Source organism: Ursus americanus, chromosome 13, assembly GCF_024610735.1.
Source record: "Ursus americanus isolate L20-20 chromosome 13, mUrsAme1.1.p, whole genome shotgun sequence".
NCBI lineage: Eukaryota > Metazoa > Chordata > Mammalia > Carnivora > Ursidae > Ursus > Ursus americanus.
In genome coordinates, this window is record NC_142139.1 from 62,459,409 (window position 1) to 62,483,730 (window position 24,322).

The window sequence follows — 24,322 nt, forward strand, 5'->3', positions numbered from 1 at the left end:
GTGTGTTATGTCCTACTCAAAAAATTGTTCTAGAACTAATTTTAAAACTGTTTCTTGAGCCCATTTACCTCATTTACCACCACTTCCTGATGCTTCTGCTCTCCTTTGCCACAAAACTGTAATTTTCTATAAAAATTGATTTCAGTTCTCCTATTCTCTCTTTTTAAAAACTTGTTAACACGTCTTGAGCAAGTCTCAAACAGTCTGCTTAGTTGCTCCACCTCTCTTTTGCCTCTTCTAGAGTTGATGCTCAGCAGGGACAGGGAGGGGGGAGCCTGAAACATCAGACTCACTTCTCTGGATTTCCTTATCTCTAATTGGGACTGTAATTCTCTGCTTTGCTCCACTGTAATGTCTCTGAGCCAGCCCCCCTGTCCCCCCTAATATTTTGTTGTAGTTTTCCTGGCAAGAGAGATGTTGGAAGTGAGCCAGTTCACCATTACCAGAAGCAGCATTCTGCCTAGAATATTTTTTTAAAATAAACTTCGTTGAGGGATAATTTATATACAATACAATGTACCCATTTTTGAGGGTACGGTTCCATGAGTTTTGACCAATGTATATACCTTTTTAATCATAATAACCTTGATAAATTTTCATCATTACAAAGAATTATCTTGGGTCACTTCCCAGTCAGCGCTCTGTTCCTCCCCACACCATACCCTCCCACTTCATTCTCTGACATTCCAGACAAGCGCTGATCTCTCCATGTAGATTAGGTTTGTATTTTCTTTTCTGCTTGGCTTGTTTTTCTCAGCACAAATCTGAGATTTATCCGTGTTGCATTTATCAGTAGTTCATTTCATTCCTGGATCATATGTCATTGTATGGGTATGGCATAATTTGTTTATGCATTCACCTGGTGTTGGATATTTGGGTTGTTTTGTTTCCAGTCTTTGCCTACTGTACCCAAGGCTGCTGAGAACATTTGTGTATACATCTTTATGTGGACATATGTTTTCATTTCAGTAAGACCCCCGCGCACTTCCTTATGCCATGTCCAGAAATTGCCTCTTGACAGAAAGCTGGGGCAGCCCTAGAGCTCACATCCTTTGTTGCCCGTCTGTCAAGGATGACAGTCCTGTGCTGCCTGTTGTCCAGTGTGTGATGAGTTGTTTCATATCTTTTGTTTGCCCATTGTTTATAGTAGAGGGGCATGACCCATAGCACTTACCCTTTTGTGGGCAGAAGACAGGGAATCTTCCTTCTGTCTCTTTTAAACCCACTTCAGTCAGACTTTGCCTTACTGCTCCACTGAAACTGCCCTTGCCAAAGTCACCAGTAACTTCCATGTTAGTAAATCCAGTGGGCATATTTTAATCTTTGTCTTACTTCACCTGTAGCACAGATGCTCACCCCTCCTTAAATGACTTGTTTCCCATGGCTTCCTGGACCCCACCATCTCCTGCTTTTCTTCCCGCTACATTGGCCACTCCCCCTTAATCTCTGTTGCTATTCTCTTCTCCCAGCCTTATCATGTCTGGTGCCCTGCAGTTCAGTCCTGGGACCTCTCTCATCTTTTAGCTACACCAATTCTTTATTAAATCATGGCTGGATATAACAGACCATGGCTGGGGTGTTTGGTGACAATTGCTAGATTTCTTGCGACTGCATTACCCTCTCTTCTAAACTCCAAACTTGTATGGAACCCCCAACTCAGTATCTTCACTCAAGGTGTTATCAGCTATCAGCTTCTCAAACTTGAGCATATTCAAACTCCGGTTCTGGCTGCTTCCCCACCCCCACCCCACAAATGGTTTTATCCACAGTTTTCTCCATTTCAGTTGATGTCAGTTCTCTCCTTCTAGTTGTTGAAGCCAAGGACCTGTGTCCACTAGGAAATGTTGGTTCTACCTTCATTAGACTATATCTGGACTCTTTCTGCTTCATGTCCCCTGCACTGTAACCGGAATGGTCTGAGCAACTGTTATTTCTTGTCTATTGTAACAGCCTCTAACGCTGGTTTTCTCAGCCATGGCTCTACAGATGTTTTGGGCTAGGTAATTCTTTGCTGTCCTCCGCATTTTAGGATGATTAGGAGCATTCCTGACCTCTACCCGCTAGATGCCATTAGCAACCCCCCCCCCATTTGTGACAACCAAAAGTACCTGCAGACATTGCCTGATGTCCCCTGAGTAAAATGCCCCTGGTTGGGAGCTACTGCCCTCACTTGCTCTATCTTCATACATCCACGGTCTCCTTCAGCATAAGAGTGTGATTCTTTCAGAGTGTAAGTCTGTGCTGCTCATGGTCAGACCACCACCACCACCAGCACCCCATTGTTACCTCCTTTTCATTCAGAATAAAAGCCAAAGTCCTTTCAGTGGCCTTGCAACCTTATATAATATGGACGTTTTTCCCTTTCTGACCTCATCTCTTGCCACTCCCCTTTTTACCCATTCCATCTCAGCCACTGACCCCTGTGCTGGTTTGTGAATACATCAGGCATCCTCCTGACTTAGGATTTTGCACTAGTTTCTCCATCTCTAGAACACTCTTTGCCCAGTTAGTGTCTATGTATTTTCTCAGCAAGGTCCATACTTCCTGCCAGTTGAAAATTACATCCTGTTCCTCGGTGCCATTTTCAGAAGTCAATAGGAAATTGGTAAGATATAGCAGTATAAGGATATTATTTAGAAATATGAAGGAAATAAAACCCAGAAGAACCAGCTAAGAGTCTGGAGAGAACTGGGGCAGGGACTTGGTATGTGCATGTATGTGTGCGTATATGTGTTTTAACAGCTTTGTTGAGATATAATTCACATGCCATATAATTTACTCATTTATAATATACAATTCAATGACTTTTAGTATATTCACAGAATTTTCACCAGAACCAGTTTTAAAACATTTCATCACCTCTAAAAGAAACTCTGTACCCAGTGGCAGTCATCTCCTATGAACCCCGCAACCACTATAGGCAACTGCTGATTTACTTTCTGTCTGTAAAGATTTTCCTATTCTGGATATCCCATATAAATGGAATTCCACAACATGTGGTCTTTTGTGCTGATTTCCTTCACTTAGCATAATGTTTTCAAGGTTCATCCTTGTTGTAGCATGTGTCAGTACTTCATTCCTTTTTGTTGCCAAATATTACTCCATTGTATGAGTATACCATGATTTATCCATTCATTCGTTGATGGACATTTGGATTGTTTCCACTTTTTTGTCTGTTATAAATAATGCGGCTGTGAACACTGTCAGTGTTAGTGTGCCCTGTGGCCTTTATTTTCATTTCTCTTGGGTATATATGTAGAGTGGAATTCTTGGGTGATGTGGTTACTCCATGTTTAACTTTTTAAGATTTTTTATTTATTTATTTGAGAGCAAGAGAGCGAGTACAAACTCAGGGAGAGAGAGAAGCAGGCTCCCTGAAGCCCACTGAGCAAGGAGCCCAACACGGGGCTTCAGGACCTTGAGATCATGACCTGAGCCGAACGCATACGCTGAACCAACTGAGCCACCCAGGCGCCCCTCTGTGTTTAACTTTTTGAGTAACTGCCAGACTGCTTTCCAAAACAGCTACACCCTTTTACATTCCCACCGGCAGTGTATGAGGATTTTAATTTCTCTTCATCTTTGCCAATACTTGTTATTGTCTGTCTTTTTGATTATAGCCATGCTAGTGGTTACAAAGTAATATCTACATGTGCTTTTGATTTGCATTTCCATGTCAGGTGAAGATATTGGCTGTTTTGTCCTGTGATTATTGTCCATTTGTATGTCTTCTTTGGAGAAATAGCTATTCAGATCCTTTGTCCAGTGTTTAATTGGGTTATGTGTCTTTATTGTTGTTTAGTAAAACTTTTTTATGTTTAGTAAAACTTTTTTATATATTCAAGTGCCAGTCCCTTATCAGATACATGCTTTGCAAATATTTCCCCCAGTTGCGTGAGGTGCCTTTTCACTTTCTTGATGGTATTGTTTGAAGACTGAGGTTATGGAAATAGGTAAAAACACTTACTCCCTTCTCTGAAGAAACTTAAAATCTGGTGGAAAAGAAAGGAAACAAATACCAAAATAAGTTGATCCCCCAACTTATTCAGTTCCCAAATAATTGAGAGAGAGTAGCAGAGGCTTTGGATGGTAGGGTTTTCTTTGAAAATTTATCTAAATTTCTTCGTTTCCTAAGCTTTTTCTTTCTTATCAGGTATTGCTAAGTTTGCATTATTGATGACTGTGGCCGTTTTCTAGCACACATAGGCTTGGATACTCAGTGTGCAATTGGGTTTAATCACAAAGTAGACACAGCTGAAGAAAGTCTAGAAAAAAGACTAGAAGACAGTTACCCAGAATGCAGCTATGAAAGAGGAAAAGATGAGAAATAAGAAACAGAAGTTTAGATGGAAGATAAAATAAGATCTAGTATCTGATAGAAGTTCAACACAGAGGGGACAGGATGGAAAACAGGCAGTATTTAAGGGGATAAGGGCTGAAGACTGTCTAGAATTAGTGATAAAACAAATCCACAGATTCAAAAAACGTAATGAATCCAAGCAGATTACATTAAAAAAAAATCTTCACTTGCAAACACAATAACAGATGTAACAGTGTAACATTGTAGCAGAACATCACACACACGCACACACACACACACACACACACACACGGACATGCACATAAAAGAGAGAAGATTGTTAATGCAGCCAGAGAAAATATACAGATTCTCTTCAAAGAAACAACAGTTATAAATGAAAGCAGAGTTCTTAACGGTGGAAACCAAAAGACATTGGAGCAATATATTGAGGGAAATATAACTGGGAACCTAGAATTTTACACTCGGTGAATATATTTTTCAAGAAAATGGATGGAATAAGTTTTCAGACAAAGCTTTACCACCAGTAGACCTTCAATAAAGGAAATATTAAAGGATGCAGTTCAGTCAGAAGGAAGGAATACTTATTATCTGCAGTATCCCCAAACTCGAATTAACCCAAATGTCTTTCAACAGTAGAATGGAGAAGTAAACTTCTGTGTTTGTAAATGCAAGGAAATGAAGTATAGTTACATGCAAGAGTCCAAAGCAGGGGTTGGCAAACTTTTTCTGTAAAGGGCCACATAGAAATATTTTGCAGACCATAGGGTCTCTGTCACAACTACTCAGATTGACTGTTGGAGTGTGAAATCAACAATATACGATATATAAACAAATGGATGTGGCCGTGTTCCCGTAAAACGTTATTTACAAAAACAGATGGCAGGTCGGATTTGGCCCATAGACTTGTTTGTTCTGTGGTGTAGAGGGATCTCATTAACTTAATGTTGACTGAAAAACGTGAGACACGAAGATAACATCCAGTATGGTTCCACTTGTATAAAAGTTCAGATGGTGAGCAAAAATCTGATATTTAGGTACCATACTGGGGTGGTCACATTATTTTAAAACACAAGGAAGTGATTATTATGAAAGTCACAGTAGGGGTTGGGATTGAGAAGGGGCCCCTGGGGAACTTCTGGGGTGATATTAGGGTTCTGTTTTGTTTTGTTTTTTCCTGGTTGGCAATTACATAAGTTATTTGTGAATGTTATGTTTTATGCACTTTCTGTGGCTCTTACTCTCCCACCCCCCCCCAAAAGTAAATGGTTAAAACCAAAACAAAAAGCAAGGGCGATTATCACAAAAATCAGGATAATGGTTGCTATTAGGACAGTGGTTCTCACCCGGGGGCAATTTTGCCCTTCATGGGACATTTGGCAATGTCTGGAGACCTTTTTGGTTGTCACAACCGGGGAGATTTTACTTCTATCTAGTGGGCAGAGGCCAGAAATGCAGCAATTACCCTACAGTACACAGCAGAGCTGTGCTCCTCCTTCCCCAAACAAATAATTATTCATCCCCAAATGTCAATAGTTTAGGGGTTGAGAAACCCCATTCTAGGAGGAAAGGGCACAGGGGTGCTGGATACTTCTTGATACAGGCAGTGTATGTTTTCTAATCCAGGAAGGGGTGAGGGGGGTGGGGGGAGAGGTTGCTTTATAACTAACTGTACAGACTTCAGATATTCCTATATATGATTATATTTGCCCCAATAAAAGAAATCTGAAAGTTACAAAGTTACATGGCTCCCTTTCTAGTAGACTGACTTACTTAAGTAATTTATGGCATATTAAACCTATAGCGACGGTTAACTAAAGAGTAACCTGAAGCAATGAATATCAGGGATCAACTTCTACCTTAATATCTGGTGACGTATAAATGGCAGTCACTTTTCCTACACAGGTTCATTGACACAGGGTGTCAGACAGTCTCGAGCTGGCTTTGCCTGACCTTAGTCATGGAGGCAGAAGCTTTTGAGTCTGGGGCTTTCTTTCATAGAGGCATCCACATATTCATTCTTGAAGAGGGAAAATGAGTTGATTTCACACCTTGTTTGATATCATAACTTTCTCCTTGATGTACTGAATTGGAGAAAACATTGCAACTTCTTAGGTGATAGGGTTATCAAGAAGTTATCAGCTTCAGGTTCCATTAAAAAAGAGCCATAAGATTCATTTTTGTACATACTAAGAAAAGAAAGCAGATTTTTGAGCAATTTGCTTTTGAGATTTGACAGTGATAGATCAGAAAGTTACTTTTTCTCTTTGATGGTATCATAGTTACTCTTTTCTGAGAAATGCTATTGTAGTTGCGAAAACTCTGATTTGGTGACAGATCCACCTTGTTCCTTGTGCTGATTGCCAAGGCTGAGCAGTCAGTATAGTCGGGCCTTCATCATGTATTCCCAGAAGTACACTTTAAATGTTTAAAGTGCCCCAGGGAACTCTGTATTATTTGTCAGGAAGGTAGTGAGTGTGTAACAGCTTCCAGGTGGTAGTTCCGTGTCCTCCTGCCGCCTGTCACAGGTTCATCTGTGCAGGCTGACTCTCATGCCTAAGACAAGTAGAAGACAGCTGGAGAGTCACTGATCTATAGATTAAGTTCCACCTCAAGACCACTAGAGGGTGCCGGTAGCCTTGCAACAGGGACGGAGCAGTTCAGAAGAAACCATGCCTTACTAACTGCCACTCCAGTACTGGAAAGCCTTTAGAATATTCCTTTAAGGGAAGACCTGGCCAAGGAATGGACCTGGAGAATTAATAGATTATTTTTCTGGTATGTCATCCTTGGTAAATACAGTGTATCTTCATCCAAGTGAATTTTTGGTCATACCACTTGTATTAAGGCTGAAAAGCAGATGGCACAGTAACCTTGTAAAATATTTTTTCTGCCATAATATTTTTAGTTCCTTAGGACTGTTTACAAATCCCCACAGTACACCTTTTAACCAAGCAGAGATACCATATTGTCCTCTTCCTAGAATCCTACAGAGATACGAAATAACCCTTATTTTCTTATGGGATATAAAACTCAGTATATTCTTCAAAATTTCATTTTTAGGTATTATTTTACTAATTAGCTCTCTCTGCCAGACTCAACTTCACTTTTTGGTGATTGACTTCATGGCTTTAGGAAATGTTTGTTACTTCTATCAGATATTTTGCTCTTTGATTTTAAAGATTTCTGAAAATAAACTGGGATGCTGATCTCCTGTTTAGGACAGAGATCTTCAAGGGTTTTTTGTACACATTTTGAAAACCAGTATACCCAGTCTTACATTTTTTTGGAGCAATATCTGTAAGATTTTTAATCATAGCTTTAAATAGTTGCAAAGAATATAATTTCTGGCCTACTGGGAAATATTGGCATTTTAAGATAAAACCCTTACATCAGTCTCAGATGTATCCAGTGGACGATAAATACCAGAGCAATTTGATATCCATTGTCATGTATTTAGAAATACACCAACAAGTCCTTTAGTAATCAGAACTATTATATTGCGTAGTTCCCTTTTTTCCAAAATAGTATTTCCATTGCATATACCCCATAGCATTTTGTGTTAATATGTCCTTTTTTGTTTAAACTTTTTAGAATTCATCATCCTATCCTATTTCTCTGCCCCAAAACAAATACATACAAATTTTTGGTTTATTTCTAGTAACCCCAAGGTTTTAGGTGTATATATTTTTCCTGTGGATTAAGTTGTCATTATATCAGTAGATTATAATTAATAAAACTGGGAAACATATTATAAATTTTGACAATTATATTACAGTAAAATCTTTCTGGAAGTATGTCTCTAAATGAGACAAATTGGTGTGGGGTGGGGGCAGGTTTTGCTGCTTTGACTAAGGGCGCTTCCTAGTACCTTGGTTGTGCCTTATTTATCTGTGGTAAAAGAATAGTCATGCCTCTCTCGTAGAGTGAGGGAAGGACACATGGGAGAAGTGGAGAAGGAGAGCCAGATTGCCGCATCCACTCAGCATCAGAGCAGTTTTGGGAAAGAATGCATAGGGACTAGTAGATAGAGACTGATTTCCCCTAAGATCTGTCTATGCTCCGTATACCGTGGGAAGTCTGTGTCTTCAGCAGATAGGAAAGCTCCCCCGGAGATGCTTAACGTCCTCTGAAGTGCAAGAGCAGCTCTGTTGGGGACACAGGGTAGTGAGTAAGAATGTGTACTATCACTCGTATCCACCTAGGTTTGGATCTCTTCGAAGCCACCTCCTAGGTGTGCCTTATTTAATCCCTCTGTGCTTCAGTGTCCTTCTGTGAAGTAAGTTTAATTGTCATGGTAGCTGCTTTGTAGGGTGGTTGTAAAATGAAATACAAGAATGCATAGAAAGCTCTTAGTCCGGTGTTACTTGCTTAATAAGCCTTCAGTTGATAATAGCTATTATCTAAGCTCTGAACTTACTAAGTGATTTGTGTTTGGAACATCAAAATTGAGAATATTATGTGCCTTAAGAGTTGTTTGACCTCCAAAAGATGAGAAAATTTTTCTTGGGGGATGTCTGAAAAAAAAAAACAAAAACCCAAACTCTTATTGAAAAGTAGCTGTAGAAGAGAAGGTTTCATGTTGATGATACAATTAACCCATGCTAGAGATTGTCTGAAACCTTGAAACATCTGTCTTTATATATACCTTCAGAGCCTTACTTTATAATCCATACTTTGTTTTAAAATTGCTAATTTCTGGAAAGGATTACAGCTAACTAATATAACATGTTCAGCAGACATGTGCTGGTTTTGCTCCAGTATTAAGGTGAAAATTTCCTTTCCCCACTTTTCTGTAACTTCATATCTGTAGTTCTTTATGACATAACTGTAGGAAAAGTCAGTCTCTTTCTCTGTATGATGTTCTGTTTCCATGGTATTCTGCTGCCTGATGTCGACACGTAGATAAGGGTGAGAATATGGGCAGCTAGTGACTGTCCTATAATTGACTCTAACCCCAGATCTACTTGCTCTGATATTTTAGGCAAGGGACTACTTTCTGGCTCACATTTTCTTCTTTTATCAAAGGAATAAACACATGAATTTATTCCTTGATGATTTGTTTTTGTTGTTTTTGTCCTTAAGGTGAGTCTCCACTGAAATCTGGTGTTTGAGGCGATGGTTCAGTGCCAGCTCTGCTCCTTCACACTACCTGATTATCGGCTTTGTTCTTTTTTTTTAATTATCACTTAACCTACCTTTATTGGCTTTTTAAAAGAACCTTTTATTTTGAAACAATTGTAAATGTATAGGAAATTGCAAAAATAGTACTAAAAAGAGTCCTGAGTACCATTCATCCACTTTTCCCAGTGGTGACGTCTAATACAGCTATAGTATAACATCAAAACCAGGAAATTGACACTTGTGTAGACTGTTAATTAGACCACAGACCTTATTAAGGTTTCACCATTTTTTTTAGACTTCATGCGTGTGTGTGTGTGTAGTTCTATGGAATTTTATCACATGTATAAAATCATGTAATCATCACCACACTTAAGATACAGGATTGTTTCATTCCCACAAAACAGCTGCCTCATGTTGCTCTTCATACTCACACTCACCTTCCAGCACTCCCCTGGAAATCATCCCTGTGCCCTGGAAACCATTAATGTCTTCTCTAGTTGTATAGTTTTGTCACTTTGAGAATATCATATAAATGGAACATATCGTGTGTAGAGTGACCTTTTTCACTATGGACCCTTGAGGTCCATACAGGTTGTTCCTTTTTATTGTAGAGTAGTGTTCCAGTATAAGGATATACCAGACTTTGATTAGCCATTCCCCCATTGAAGGGATTGTGGGTTATTTCCAGTATTTTGCTATGATAAATAAGGCTACTGTTACATTCGTATGTAGGTTTTCTGTGAGCACCCAAGTTTCGGTTCTTTTCCTTGAGGATTTTATAAATTCCATGTGAATGGTCTGCCTGATTCATAGTACATAGTTTTAGAAGAATATTTCTAATCATTTGATTGGAGTTCAGTAATAAATGATAGGGCTCCTAAAGATTTCATTTAAATCAGACCATGTCATTGTAAGAGAATAAATGAGAATGGATTGTAGAGAGAGAATTTAATGTAATGCTTTTCATTCTTTTTAAGACTCCTCAGACAACAAAGAAAAGAAGACTTTCAGACTTGAAGAAAAGTCCAAAATCTCCAAAAACCGTGTTCACTATATGAAATTCACAAAAGGTAAAATTAAGCATTTATTTGTTGCTGAAATCTCTGTGTTCACACTAGGTTTCTTTTTTTTCTTTTTTCTTTTTTTTTTTTTTAGATTTTATTTATTTGACAGAGACACAGCGAGAGAGGGAACACAAGCGGGGGGAGTGGGAGAGGGAGAAGCAGGCTTCCCACTGAGCAGGGAGCCCGATGCGGGGCCCGACCTCAGGACCCTGGGATCACAACCCGAGCTGAAGGCAGACGCCTAACGACTGAGCCACGCAGGTGCCCCTCACACTAGGTTTCTTAAAGCATCTGTAGCTTTCACCAACATTATTTCTTGTTTTATATGCAAAATGGACAAATATGGATGGCCTGACTGGTTTGATCTAAAGCAGTGCTAAAGTTTCAACATTTATTGTGAATCACCTAGAGATCTAAAGTGCAGATTCGTTAGCTCTGAGGTGAGGCCCCACATTCGGCTTTAGACTACGTGCAAGTCCTTTGGCAAAGCTGGAAGGGCAAGTCATCCTGCTGTGTAAAGGAGAAAAGAGATTTTATGTGGCTAGGTCAGAAAATAATTTTAATTTATTGCTCAACATTTTTAGTTACATTTCTTGTTTTTGAGAAATTACTCCCAAGCTGACGCACATTATTCCACACCATTCGGGCATTGAATGGAGTGTTAACTTAGGCATTCCATGGTCATTGCAAAGTAGCTTTAGAAAATGTATTTGAGGGGCGCCTGGGTGGCACAGCGGTTAAGCGTCTGCCTTCGGCTCAGGGCGTGATCCCGGCGTTATGGGATCGAGCCCCACATCAGGCTCCTCCGCTATGAGCCTGCTTCTTCCTCTCCCACTCCCCCTGCTTGTGTTCCCTCTCTCACTGGCTGTCTCTATCTCTGTCAAATAAATAAATAAAATCTTTAAAAAAAAAAAAAAAAAAAAAAAAAAAAAAAAAAAAAAAGAAAATGTATTTGAGACCTGGTAGTGAGTGAGTCCTAACAGTCCTCCATCATCACCTCCCCCCTCCCTTCCCGTTACTGCAACCAATTGCAAGTGCAGTTGTCCTGTGGAACCACGAGGTGGCAGTCTTGTATTGGTAAGAAACAATTTAACTTCCACTCCTCAACTCCCCCAAATATTTTCCCATAGAACAGTATTGTGCATTAAGTACACTTTCCAGGTAAACAAGCCTGTTTATTACATACTATACTTAAGGTATAAATATGAATTTAATCCTGTTGTGATAATCTAGTCACCATATGATAGCTCTTCCTGTGGGTGATTGGGATGTACCTTTCTCCCTCAGTATGCCAAGAAACACACATCCCTTTGCTTTAGTCTAGTTGGCATGATTGGGAATTCCCTGACTCTTAGAAATTGCCTGAATAGCAGTGAGAGCTGGAATTCCCACTACTCTAACTATTAATAGTGGTTCTCATTTGGGGCTAGCACCCCGAAAGGTAGGTCTGAGCTTGGTTAAAGTGGGAGCCCGTGGCAGAGGTAAATGGAGTCAGAAGCCGAATAGCTTCGGGAATGTTTACAAGGAGAGATGGGGATTTCCTGCTTCCCTCTCCTAGCCAGTGTGGTTTTCGTGTGGCTCTTCATGTTATCCCCTCTTCCTTCTCTCAAGCTAGAACCTCCTTTGTTGTTTTCCTGTATGGTTTCTGATCAGGGTTTCTCTCCACGTCTGACCTGCTGTAGAATCGAAGACAGTCCCTGCTGGCTCCTCAGTCTTTCTGAGGGGAGGCTAAATTGCCACTTTATAACCAGTCTTTTTTCGTTAGAACCTATAAGGAAAAAGAGAGAGATGGCAGAAAGGTGCTGAGCAAATTAATGACATTAAAAGTGGCCTGTAACTTTTACATGGTAGGGCAGCCTTTGAAGCTTCCACGTTAGCAAATCTAGTTTCCCTTTAGTACCTAACTACACGCATGATTTCACCTGAAGCATTTGCGGCAGCCGGGATAAAGCTCTGTAATCTAGTTTAATCTGATGGATGCTGGGAGTATCTGCTTTCTATTTCTAGTTAAGCCACTCCCTTGCCAGGTGACCCTGTCAATCTGCTTGGTGTGTTGTGCCTTCACTTTCTTGGAATGAGGTTTGCTAATTTATTAGTATTAGCCTTGCTTGGGGAGAAAAGGGGCATTGGTATACAGGGAGGAGGGTTCAAGATACATTGTCAGGAAGGACACAGAGGAGATTGAGTGGGAAAATAGAGGAAATGCAGATTGGGAAGTGAGTGGAAAAGGTGGGGAAAGGAGGCAGAAATCCAGGTAGTGAAGAAAATAATTATGTACTATCCATCTTAAGCCACAGTGAAAGGATGTCATAGAGATCTTTCATTTAATAAAAGAAGTATTTCCTTGTAGAGCAGTTGTTGTCCCTGGATGTGAATGATCACAGGGATCCTGGGTGCTGCATTACCGTCTCAGACAGATCACTTTAGCACTTACCTTCTTTGAGACTCTGCTTCTGCTCTTACAACATGAGGAAAGATTTTTAAGTCATTATTGAGTTCTAAAGTAGGTCACATTTTGCGACTTTTCAGAAATGACCCATTTTATGGAACTTTTGATTGTTCAGCATAATGGATGATAAGCATTTTAGCCCTCGGGTAGGCTTCTAGTGAATGTAACTAATTCATTTATTCAGTTGATTCAATGATTCATGCTGTAACTCCCATCAGTGGTCCAGGGACTAAAACTAAGCATTTTACATAGCTTGGTGGGAAGAGTGAAGGAAAAAATTTGACTTTAGTGAGATTCCAGTAGCCAATAGCATTGTAAAATTTGATACCACCTAAATATCAGCTATATCATTTTCATTGAGATACATACTTATTCCTTTCTCGAGTCCCAAATTTATGATTTTAATTTGAAACAATTTATTATCTAATTCAAAAGTTCGTATTATCCATGTTTGTTTAAAAGCCTAACTTCCATTCAGTTTCTTTTAATTCGAAAAATGTTGGTCGAGGCCCATCTGTGGAGAAGAAAAGAAAGGGAAAAGATCAAACTCCACAAAACCATTTTTAAAGTTTTTCATATGGACAGTGCAAAGTTATCAAGAAAGCACTGCTTTCTTCCTCCCCTCAGTTGTGTGGTGGGTGGAAGAAAGAAAAGGGCGTGAACTGTGGTTGCGCAGCTTCATCCTGGTAATTTTACTCAGACTTCTTACTCCCGTGACCGTTGGCAGTATTTGCTTCTTAAATGAGGAAGCTGCCGGGACAACACATGTGCTGGCAGCTGGCTCGCTAGGCTGGACACACACACTGTAGTGCTCCTAGCACACTCCCCTCCTCCCCACGGCAGCGGATTCTGCTAGTGATGGGCGTCTAGTTTCCTCTTCCAGTTCTTTTGCCATTTAAGTCTAAAGTAGCACCACTGCAGGCTGTGAAGAAATTCTGGCTGTCTTACTGGTTGTGAGGGTCTCCCTTATTTCATCCCCGACTCTTGTAGCTTGCCTGGTGCTCTGACATCACCCTTTTAGTGCCTCCGCCAAGATCTTCTGTTCCAGGCTTATTATCAGTCCCATGTATTTTCATTAAAAACAAAAATCAAAATAAAACATGTATTGTATCCTTCTTGACTGGGGAATGCAAATGGATTTTCCAAGCAAGTGAAGCTAACTACATACACCTGAAGTGGGTTGTTTTTTGTTTTTTTTTTTTTAATTATAACAGACCTATATCTCCTACCATGCATTTCCTGGCCCTCACCCCTTTACTCTGAGTAGAAAGCTCAGTTTTTTTTCAGGCTTTGTTTTAATACGGTGCTATAATACTGTGCTTTCCCTAGAACTTGTTTGGTTATGTATGACTTTTGCCCTTAAAGTAAGAGGCTTCTGTCCTTCTTAAATTCTTATACTTATTTTTTCTAGTTTCATTTGCTTCCCATGTGGACTGCTTGGTGTTGTGAGTGTATCTGGCCATAGCGGTAACCCCCCCTCCCTTCCTTTTGCCACTCCGATGGCTGGATAATCATGACTATTAGAAAAACAGCTAAAAAGATCATAAAGAACTCTTCTCTGAAAGTACCTGCTCATCGTTTTATGGACATAGTTACATCAGCTTGGCTGCCAAAAGCTGTTTTCCCTGGTTCTCAGAATGTTATGGCCAATTGAAGACTAACAGATAGGTGTACCAAACTCAAACAGAGAACATATAATTCTTATTCTGTTGAGTTTTTGATTGTCATTTTCCCTAACATCTAAGTTTATCAACAGCATTTGCTATCAGTTGACCTTAATTCAGAACTGAGACCAGTAAGTTTTCAAACTCAGTTTATATATATATATATATATAAACATTTTTTTTAATTCAGAAGTGGCCATGATTTTATAACATTTATAAACTATTCAACCAGGACCATTAACTAATAACTGTTTCAGTATCACTTCCATCTTCACATTTTGATCTGTCTTTAAATTCCTTTCCATTGGTCTCTGACTCTTAATTCTTCTCTGTGTTTTGTTTTCCAGATCAAATCCAGAGCAAGGCCTGTAACAATCCTGGTTTCTACACTTACTTAAGTGAACTTTGCTAAAGGATAAAAATTTCTGATACAAGAACTTATCACCAAAATCTTAGAAACACTTGCACCTTCATTGGTACAGCTTACTGTCTCTCCCAGCTTGGCAGTTTTTCCTGTGATGTTTAGATTTGTTTTCAGTCTCTGCACGTTCATAGTTTGACATCTGTTCTAGAAGTGCAATCTTGCATGTACCCTCCCTTCCTAATCCCTCCAGCATTCCTTTTAATTGAGTTGCTGTATAAGAGATGTTAATTTGCATTTCTTTGAGGGTATCTGTTTCATTCCAGAAGATAGGTTAGGGAAAGATGGCCAATACATATTTTGAACTAAGTATAACTCCTTTTTCTGAAATAGAAACTGCCATCCTGAATGTGCTCAGCAGCACAAAATAGGTTATGCTGATGACAAAGCTAAGAACAGATCTCTAGACCTCCTGAGGGTTTGTCCATTTCTCCCCACCATGACCAGTTTTATTCCCCACTTTTCAGGTTCGTTTTCTGAGTTCCTATCTGGGATACGTTTCATTTTGTTCTTAAAGAGGTTTCCTTTGGGGTCTTTTGTATGGGTCTGCTTAATAATCAGAACCAGGAGAGCTTTGTTTCTAGCTCAGGGAGAAAGGAGAGAGTAGCACAGAGCCACAGAGGAGCTTGTCCTTCCTGATAGGAACAGGTCGTACTGACTGGACCATTGAATCTAGTACTGCTGCCTATGAAACTGGTTATGGCGCCTGGCTTTGCATTAAATCGAAGGGTGTTTTGTTTTTTAATTTCATGGAGTCACTGAGCAATATCATATTTGAATGCCCCAGTGATAGTCAGTGAACTAGAACCTTCTGGGTCATGCCATTACTTTACCAAGTCAGTTTGCTACAGGAAACTGAGAAGACAAGTGAGTCTGTGACATCAGAACTCAGGTTTCCTACTCAAAACACAAATTCCTATGTCTGACCCAGAGCTTCACTCCCCCAGAGCCTCAAGTCTTTACATGTAGCGGTTACTTTTTAAAATGCGTTTACCATGTAGTTGACAAATGGGAATAGAAATGGTTGACTGCTTACGAAGTATTATTGGTAGAAGTGGAAATTCCAAAGAAGTGAATTTTAAATTAGTTGGTTTGTGGGTTTGAAATTAAGTGGAAGAGTTTAGTGTTTTTAATAAGAATCGTAGATCCTTTGGACAGTGCTTTGCCAGAAGCCATTTAATTTCCTGCTTTTATTATGTATCCTTTTACTTAAAGATGGTAGAGCTGTAACAGTAAAGAACATTTTAAAGAGAAAAATCTGAAATCCTTTCATCCTAATATAGTAATTTTTATTTGCATATATTCTTTCAAAATTTTCATTCATACAGTTAATTATTGAGCTCCTGTGTGTCAAATACAGTGTGGCCTCATTCATGTGTGTTTAAAAGCTATGTAGCGAGCAGCGTTTTTGTCTGCATTTCATAATCCTAAGTAACTCGCGTCTCCTTGAAATAAATAATATCTCTTTTATAAATGGGGAATCCAGAGACCCAGAAATCATACCTTGAAGGCATACCAGTAGAATAGCCAGCTTTAAAATTCAGTTTTCCTCTTGTGCTACATGCTCTTGATTTTTTTCTACGATCAAGAGAATGTCAAGGGTTCTGGTTCTAAAACACTTAACTTGATTTTTAAGTGATTTTGAATTTAATTTTACTTGTTAATTAAGGAGTTGTAGTTTGTGAAGGGGAGACAGAAAGTCAGTTTACAGAATTGTTTCTTTTCCAAAATTTTGCTTTCAGGATTGTCATAGTTTATATTCGTGCTCCTTATTTTAGAAAGAATGGTATTACTGAAAGGCACCATGTTGTTTTTCTAGGGAAGGATCTATCATCTCGGAGCAAAACAGATCTTGACTGCATTTTTGGGAAAAGACAGAGTAAGAAGACTCCTGAGGTATTAAACCACATACAGTTGACCTATGTTCTGTTTCAACACCGCTTGGTTTTCTGCTGTGCGTAGAACTATTTATATCTATTACCGGTGGTACTTTTTAGATAAACTTACCAAAAAAAAAAAAAAACTTTGAGAGACTTCGTCGTACAAAGGCTAAATGTGATCCTCTTAATAATAGTAGCTGGAAGATAATATGCTTTACAAGGATTCTGAAAAAGGATATGAGTTACCCGCTTTTTCCCTTGTGTGAGGACTGGAATAAACTTGGGGAGGAATGCTTTTGCTGGTAAATTCAAAGGGGAAAATGTCTCTCCCATGCCAAGAGAGAGGGTGGTTGCCTGCAGCGGTTTTGTTTCTCTGCTCGGACTGCATAATTGTTTGGGATATAGCTTGGTGAGGAACAGTATTATGTATGTAGTCCTGTTCTGGTCTGTTCCCTTTTAAAAGTATTTTGAAAGTGTTGGATCATCACCGAGAATCTGTAAGGGATTTGGATATAGTATTTCCTCCATTGTATAATGTTTGTTTGTTTCAAAACTAGATAGGAATAAGGTGACTAAACTGTACCCTAAATGGGATGAGTCCATAATTCAGAGTCTTCATTAGTTAATTGGGCTGTGTAATACAGCACAAAGTTTTTTGTGCCATTTCCAAAGAGACAGTCCTGGGTTTGGATGTCAGAATTGATGTTTTGGAATACGGGTTTCTGGAGATAAAGGGATAATAATTTAAAATTGATGTTGTCTCCAAAAACCTGCAGTATGGTTACTATAGCTATTACTCAACTAACCCGATATGTCGTCCTTACAGTTCTTTATTGGCTCCTAGCCAAGGCCCTTGATGATGATAGAACAAAAAAGACTTGTGTCATTTATTTCTGATATTTCTCCAGACTGACAGGAATTTTTCCAAGGCAGTAGCTATTTGTTACTTCATATTATTTTCAAAGACTCTAGTTATTAGATATTGTGCTTGGTGATTTTCTCTGCCGGTTGCATCTTTCAGCACTTTATGCCCCTACACCTTTAAGCAGTGAGGACTGAGGAAGCAGGCCTGGGCCCCACTGGCTCGCTGAGGGGTGGTGTCTGTAGGTCTCTGCTGAGTCCTGTCCAAAGCAGGTGGGTCATTAGGGAGGAGGTGTTCTGACACCAGGCCACACTGAATGCTTCATTCACGGAGAGGATGTTGGAAAGAGCTAAGGATCATCAGACAACCCTACTTCTGATTACACCTTTCCCCCTCAGTGGTTACTGTGTGACCTGGATTGGATCAGGCCCTCTGCCTTGTTCACTCGGGACTTTGCATCTGTCCTGGGGCATCTGGCTGGCTCAGTCAGTTAAGTGTCTGCCTTTGGCTCAGGTTATAATCCCAGGGTCCTGGAATCGAGCCCCATGTCAGGCTCCCTACTCAGCGGGGAGTCTGCTTCTTCTTCTCCCTCTGCCCCTCTCCCTGTTCCTTCTCTCTCCCTCACTCTGTATCAAATAAATGAAATCTTTAAAAAAAAAAGAAAAAAGACTTTGCATCTGTCTTATCTGAATCTTTCTCTTGAATCACTCTCCTTTGATCATCCTCAGGAATTTCAGTGTCCTCAGGATGTTCTGTCACCTCCGCTCTGCCCTAGCTACCCCTCCCGTGGCCACACCTTGCACCTTTGCATCAGCCCCATGGTCCACCTGGGATCTCTGATGATAACCTTTCCGTTCCAGCTCACTCAGTCTTTGATTCCCGCTATGCTGGCATTGCCAATCCTTGCATTCTTGGGTTACTTGACCCTCTTTTTTCTCTCTGCTGCCAGCACCTACTGCCTGCGACCCTGGTCTTTTCTAGCACTCTCTTTGAAATTTTACAATTGAACAGATGAGGGAAGGAAGTATTACTTATGGGCTTTTGGTAGAACTTTAAAAGGACTTATGTGGTAAGCACAGGAAAGCGCTTTTTGTTACAGGAGATTAGAGGTTTCTAATCCTCTGACAGATGTCTGTCATTAAGTCTTGATGTTAGGTGCCATGAAGTTTTTCAGCACTCTTCAGCATTACTTGGCTTTTTGGTGGTGTAGTCATTCATGACCATGTTGATGTGAGGCTGTCTTTGCAAAACTTTGGAAACAATTCCCTGGTACTAGCCCAGGGAATATCTATTTTGGTGCAGTTGGTGTGGAGAAGACCAGTCTTGATATAATACTGTGTTTTGTTTAAGATTTATATCCAGGCACTTCTTAATCTCTCATCCTAGCTTAAGGTTTTCCTCTTGTTGATGCATTTAATATCCTGATTGGTGAGGCAGTTTCATATCAGGGTCCAGTACTTGGTCTGTAGCCGTGGTTCCCAGCAGCACTTGCACTCAGTCACTTAAGGAGCTGTAAGAAAAATGCTAATGCCAGGTGCCAACCTAGCCCAGTTAAATCCAAATTTGGGGTCAGGGTCCAAGAATACATATTAAAAGGAGAAGAAGAAAAGTCATTTTAATTTAAAATAAAGCCTACCCAGACGACTCAGGTGATTATTAGGAGTAAGGATTGAGAGCCACTAGAAGCCCTGATATGTAACATTTGGGAGAGCTTCTGGCTTTAGGGTTACAAATATTGCCTGGGACAGGGCTTCTGAAATCTTAATACATACACAGATCGTCTGGGAATTGTGTTCAACTGCAGATTCCAGTTCTTTTTTTTTTTTTTTAAGATTTTATTTATTTATTTGACAGAGATAGAGACAGCCAGCGAGAGAGGGAACACAAGCAGGGGGAGTGGCAGAGGAAGAAGCAGGCTCCCAGCGGAGGAGCCTGATGTGGGGCTCGATCCCACAACGCCAGGATCACGCCCTGAGCCGAAGGCAGACGCTTAACCGCTGTGCCTTCCAGGAGCCCCCAGATTCCAGTTTTTGAGGGTGGGGTGGGGCCCAAGAGTCTGCATTCTGAGAAGCTCCCAGGTGATGCTGATGCTGCTGGTCACACTGCTGCCTGCACGCATGAGTCGACAGGGCCTCTGGGGTATTTTGCATCTAACACATATCTACATGTACATATGAGATGGGGGATATTTAAATCTAATCACATTTTAAGACACCAAGTAAAAAGTATTTCTTTAAAGCAGAGTCACTTTTTTTTAGTTTTTATTTAAATTCCAATTAGAATACAATGTAATAGTAGTTTCACATGTACAATATAGTGATTTAACACTTCCGTACAGCACCTGGTGCTTATCACAAGGGCACTCCTTGATCCCCATCACCTATTTCACCCATCCCCCCACCCCCACCCTCCTGCCCTGGTGCCCATCAGTTTGTTCTCTGCAGTTGAGAGTCTGTTTCTTGGTTTGCTTCTCTCTGTAAAGCAGAGTCACTTTTAAATTGGAGTTTTAGATATGTGTGGATTTTCATATATAGAGTTGGCTCTCATTGAGCACACCTCTACCTCCCTGAATAAATTGTTGCTATGAAACCTTACCATGTTAGTTAACAACAGCCCTTATAGCCAAGGGCAGAAGGCCTTTGATAAGATTTGTTTGAAAATACCTCTTTTGGCTCTGGTTTGCAGTTGGAAGGAGTATCACTTTGTTTTTACTCCCTTGACCCCCATGGCAACATTGGCCTGAATTTACATTTGGCATTGCCAAGGTCAAGGTTCTACTGGAGGTCAAATACCTGAAGAATCTTAGACATCATGGCAGTATTGAACGTTAACGTAGTAATCCTCTGTGGGTACTCTGGATGAGGTGCTGATATTGATCTTGTCTTTGCATCTAGATTTAAGGAACCTTGGGCGTTGACCCACATCTAGCTTGGGCAACATCCTGCCTCTCGATTTAAAGCCAAATTTATTAATCTCTACAATCCCTGACTGTTGTAACAATAGAAAAGAAACTACAACCTTATGAAGTGTCTGTGTGCCAGACACAGCGCTAGCCACTTAGGATAGCATTTCATTTATCCCCAAAACAGTCTTGTGAAGTAGGCACTATTATCACCTTTTTAGCAATGAGGGAACCAACGCTCAGAAGGATTTGTTAGGAAGGTCCAAGGTGGCACAAATGAGATTTATATCCAGGTCCCTCTAACTCCAAAGTCATTGTCCTTTCCCCTCTACCACAATGTTAATTAACTTTTTTGCAAATAAATAAATAAATATCTACGTTTAAATGATTTTAGTTATACCTGAGAAGTTTTCTTTGAGATTTTGTCAAAGCCATAAGTAGTTAATGTTTTGTCATAACTTTGTGGGAAACTGGTTGATTTTTATTCTCATTTTGCTGAAGATAGTGGTTCAACTTTCAAAACGTCACTGCCTTGCCTTCAGTCAGAACTGAACTCTGATGGGTTGAGAAGCATATTACAAATACCTGGGCCAGCTTTGGGAACAATTTTACTTTGCTGTTGGAACTGAATTAAGAAAGACCTAGCTTGAGTTTCTGGAGCATAAACACTATGTTACATGTGCATTTTCTGGTCTCTCATATGAATTAAAGAATCTGAATACATTTATATCCAAGAAATAGCTGCAGCCCTTGATTAATAACAGATTTTTTTGGCCCTTTTTGCTTTAAAACTTTTTATTTTGAAGTAATTACAGATGCAAAGGAAGTTGCAAAGATAGTTCAGAGGGGTTCCTTACACCCTTCACCCAGTTATCCCAGTGATTACATCTTATGTAACTATCGCACAAGCTGAAAACCAGGAAATTGACATTGGTCCGATCCATGTGTGTAGTTCTGTACCACTTTACGACATTTGTGGATCCTGTAACCACTGTCCAGTTAATTATAGAACTATACCCTCATCACTAGCATCTTCCTCATACTACCCCCAGTTATAGTCACCCCTCACACACCATCCCAAACCTCAGCAGCCGCTGCTGTCAATAGAATTGTCTAATTCAAAGCCAAATGTTAAATGTATGAACCGTTTGATCTCTCACAGTTACACTCTGAGTCAGCCCACATCAGTAATTATCAATACCAGGTTTTAAGGCTGATCATAGTTTCCATGATCTACCTTGGGCACTTAGTGCCTGCTGGATTTTATGTCTTTAATCTTACAGATCTTTAGAAAATGCCTTGTAGAGATCAAATTGTTTGGTGTCTTTAAAGTCCAAAAGTATCAATTAAATCATTTACTTTAGTAATTTCAGAAGTATATGAAACTGTAAAGTGATGTATATGTACAAAGTGATACAGTTATTATGTGTCATTATAGGAGAGCTCCTTGGGCAGTATGTCAGGGCACGCTTATTATTGTGGGTTGGTAAATTCCTCTAAATTGCATGCAGAATTTGTGGGCATATGTGCATGTAGGTATGGATATCTAAGTCCAACACTTTCATCAGATTTTCCAGGCAGTTCTTGACCCGAAAAGAATCATTAAAACCAAGGAATGGGGGAGGGGGGAAGGAAGGAATGAATGAATGAATGAATGAATGAATAAATAAATAAATAAATAAATAAATAAATAAATAAATAAATAAATAAATAAAAATAAGGGGCATCTGGGTGGCTCAGTCGTTAAGCATCTGCCTTTGGCTCAGGTCATGATCCCAGAGTCCTGGGATGGAGCCCTGTGTAGGGCTCCCTGCTCAGCGGGGAGCCTGCTTCTCCCTCTCCTGCTCCCCTTGCTTTTGCTCTGTCTCTTGACTGTGTCTCTCTGTGTGAAATAAATAAATAAAATCTTAAAAAAAATAAAAACTCTTCCTAGTTAAAAAAAAAATCACTTAAAATGAAAATTTTCTTTGTGAGGGTAGTAGGAGAGAGCTTTGTATTGTGTAGGGGAACAGAGCCTTCCTGTCTCCAGAAACAGTACTCTGACTTTCTTGGTGCTCAGTATTTCCTCCAGCCACAGAGACTATCTAGAGGCACTGGTGCCCTGTCTGAATCTGGCTATTCAGAACTACTTGCTTAAATAGTGAAGGATCATCACAAACTACCAGTTACTCAGAAAAATTTTAATAAACTGCTCTGTGTGAGAACGGTTCGTTGTACATTTTTAATTTCCAAGTCCTTCATTTCCTTTCCTCATCATCTTTGTACTAGAAAGACAATAACTCTGGATTGGAGTGCACCTAAATTGGAGATGTATGCACTTTCTATGGAGACAAAGAAATGATCGAATATATTGAACTGAAATTACTAGGGCCCCATGAGACCTGCAGCAGGTGCTTGTGCTGGCCAGTTGCCTGCCAGGAGTTATAGATAGGAGTGCGGGTGTGCGTGCGTGCATGCGTGTGTGTGTCTTTTCTCACTTGGTGTGCAAGTTGGAGTTGGAGACACTGAAAAACAAATTCCATTAGTTCCTATCTTGTTGAACTTCCTGATAGTGCTCCTTTTTTTATTTTTTTTTTTTTGCTTCTCTCATTTTTCCCTCCCCCCACCTTCCCAGTTTCCTTCCTCTATCCAGCTTGTTTCCTGATTCAGCCTTATCACTAGAGAAAATACTCCTAAACCATATCAAGGATTGAGAATGTGTTACCAGCATTCCTACTTCGTTTCTCTAAACAGCAGGTTTCTGGCATGGGCTCTTGGCAAAATAATTGTCAATTTCTTCACCTCTATAACCTGATTGAATTAGAAACCTTGTATTTCTTATATGCTCCCAGGATACCCCAGTTAATGATTACTTTACTTGAATAATCTGACGGCTTTTGCTTTTTGAACCAACGTATGACTTATGTCAGTTACCACGAATCCCCTTTCTTTCCCATTTCTGACTGATTGTCAAATCTGAAAACTCAATTCCAAGCAGACTATTCTCTTTTGGCTAGTTGAGTTCATGGGGTATTTTTGACCATTGTTTTAGCTCTATAAACTGCCCTCGTTGCCTCATAAGGGAAGATTATTGGGAAAAGTAGAGTCCTTTTTAAAAAAATTTTTGCTTGAAATGTCCTTGAATCAAAAGGTATTCCTCCTTAGTTCCAAATGTTCATGTTAATAACCTATATTCGTGAATTAGGTGAGTTTTGTAAATGGTTTACTGGATGTGAACTCTTAAATTTAAATCTCTTTCCCTTCCTGCAGCCTCTATCACTCTGCCTCCCCCTCTCACCCCAGATCTGGGCATCAGGATTCAAAAGCTGGGCAGCTTTCCCAGCCTAGTATTTGCTAAAGCAGTCTTCTAATGAAGAACCTTTTAGTTAGAGATAAATTTAAACTAAGCCCACAAACAGGCCAAATAATACATTTAAGGTCTAAAGTTTATTTTTTTGCCAGCATTGATGACTTCAGTAAGTCTTGTCATCATTTTGACCACCCATAACAGAATCAAGATTCAAAGTAATCTCTCTAAGCTGGAAAACACTTTATTTAACCAAACTAAATAGATGAAATTTTATGAAGATATGTAAAGTCTCATTTAATCCTGCAAAGATCTCATTTGGTAGCAGATGAGAATTTACTAAGAGGCTAGG

General features: G+C 39.8%; 1 protein-coding gene across 4 annotated transcripts in view; it reads left to right on the forward strand.

The window, feature by feature from the left end:
- Positions 1 to 24,322, forward strand: part of PINX1 (PIN2 (TERF1) interacting telomerase inhibitor 1) — an 81,466-nt gene that overhangs the window by 13,717 nt on the left and 43,427 nt on the right. For all 4 annotated transcript variants that reach the window (XM_087866598.1, XM_087866597.1, XM_045799399.2 and 1 more), the window contains 2 exons: positions 10,420 to 10,512; positions 16,860 to 16,936. In XM_087866598.1, the coding sequence (XP_087722724.1) occupies positions 10,420 to 10,512; positions 16,860 to 16,936 (170 nt within the window). The remainder of the gene's footprint in view (positions 1 to 10,419; positions 10,513 to 16,859; positions 16,937 to 24,322) is intronic.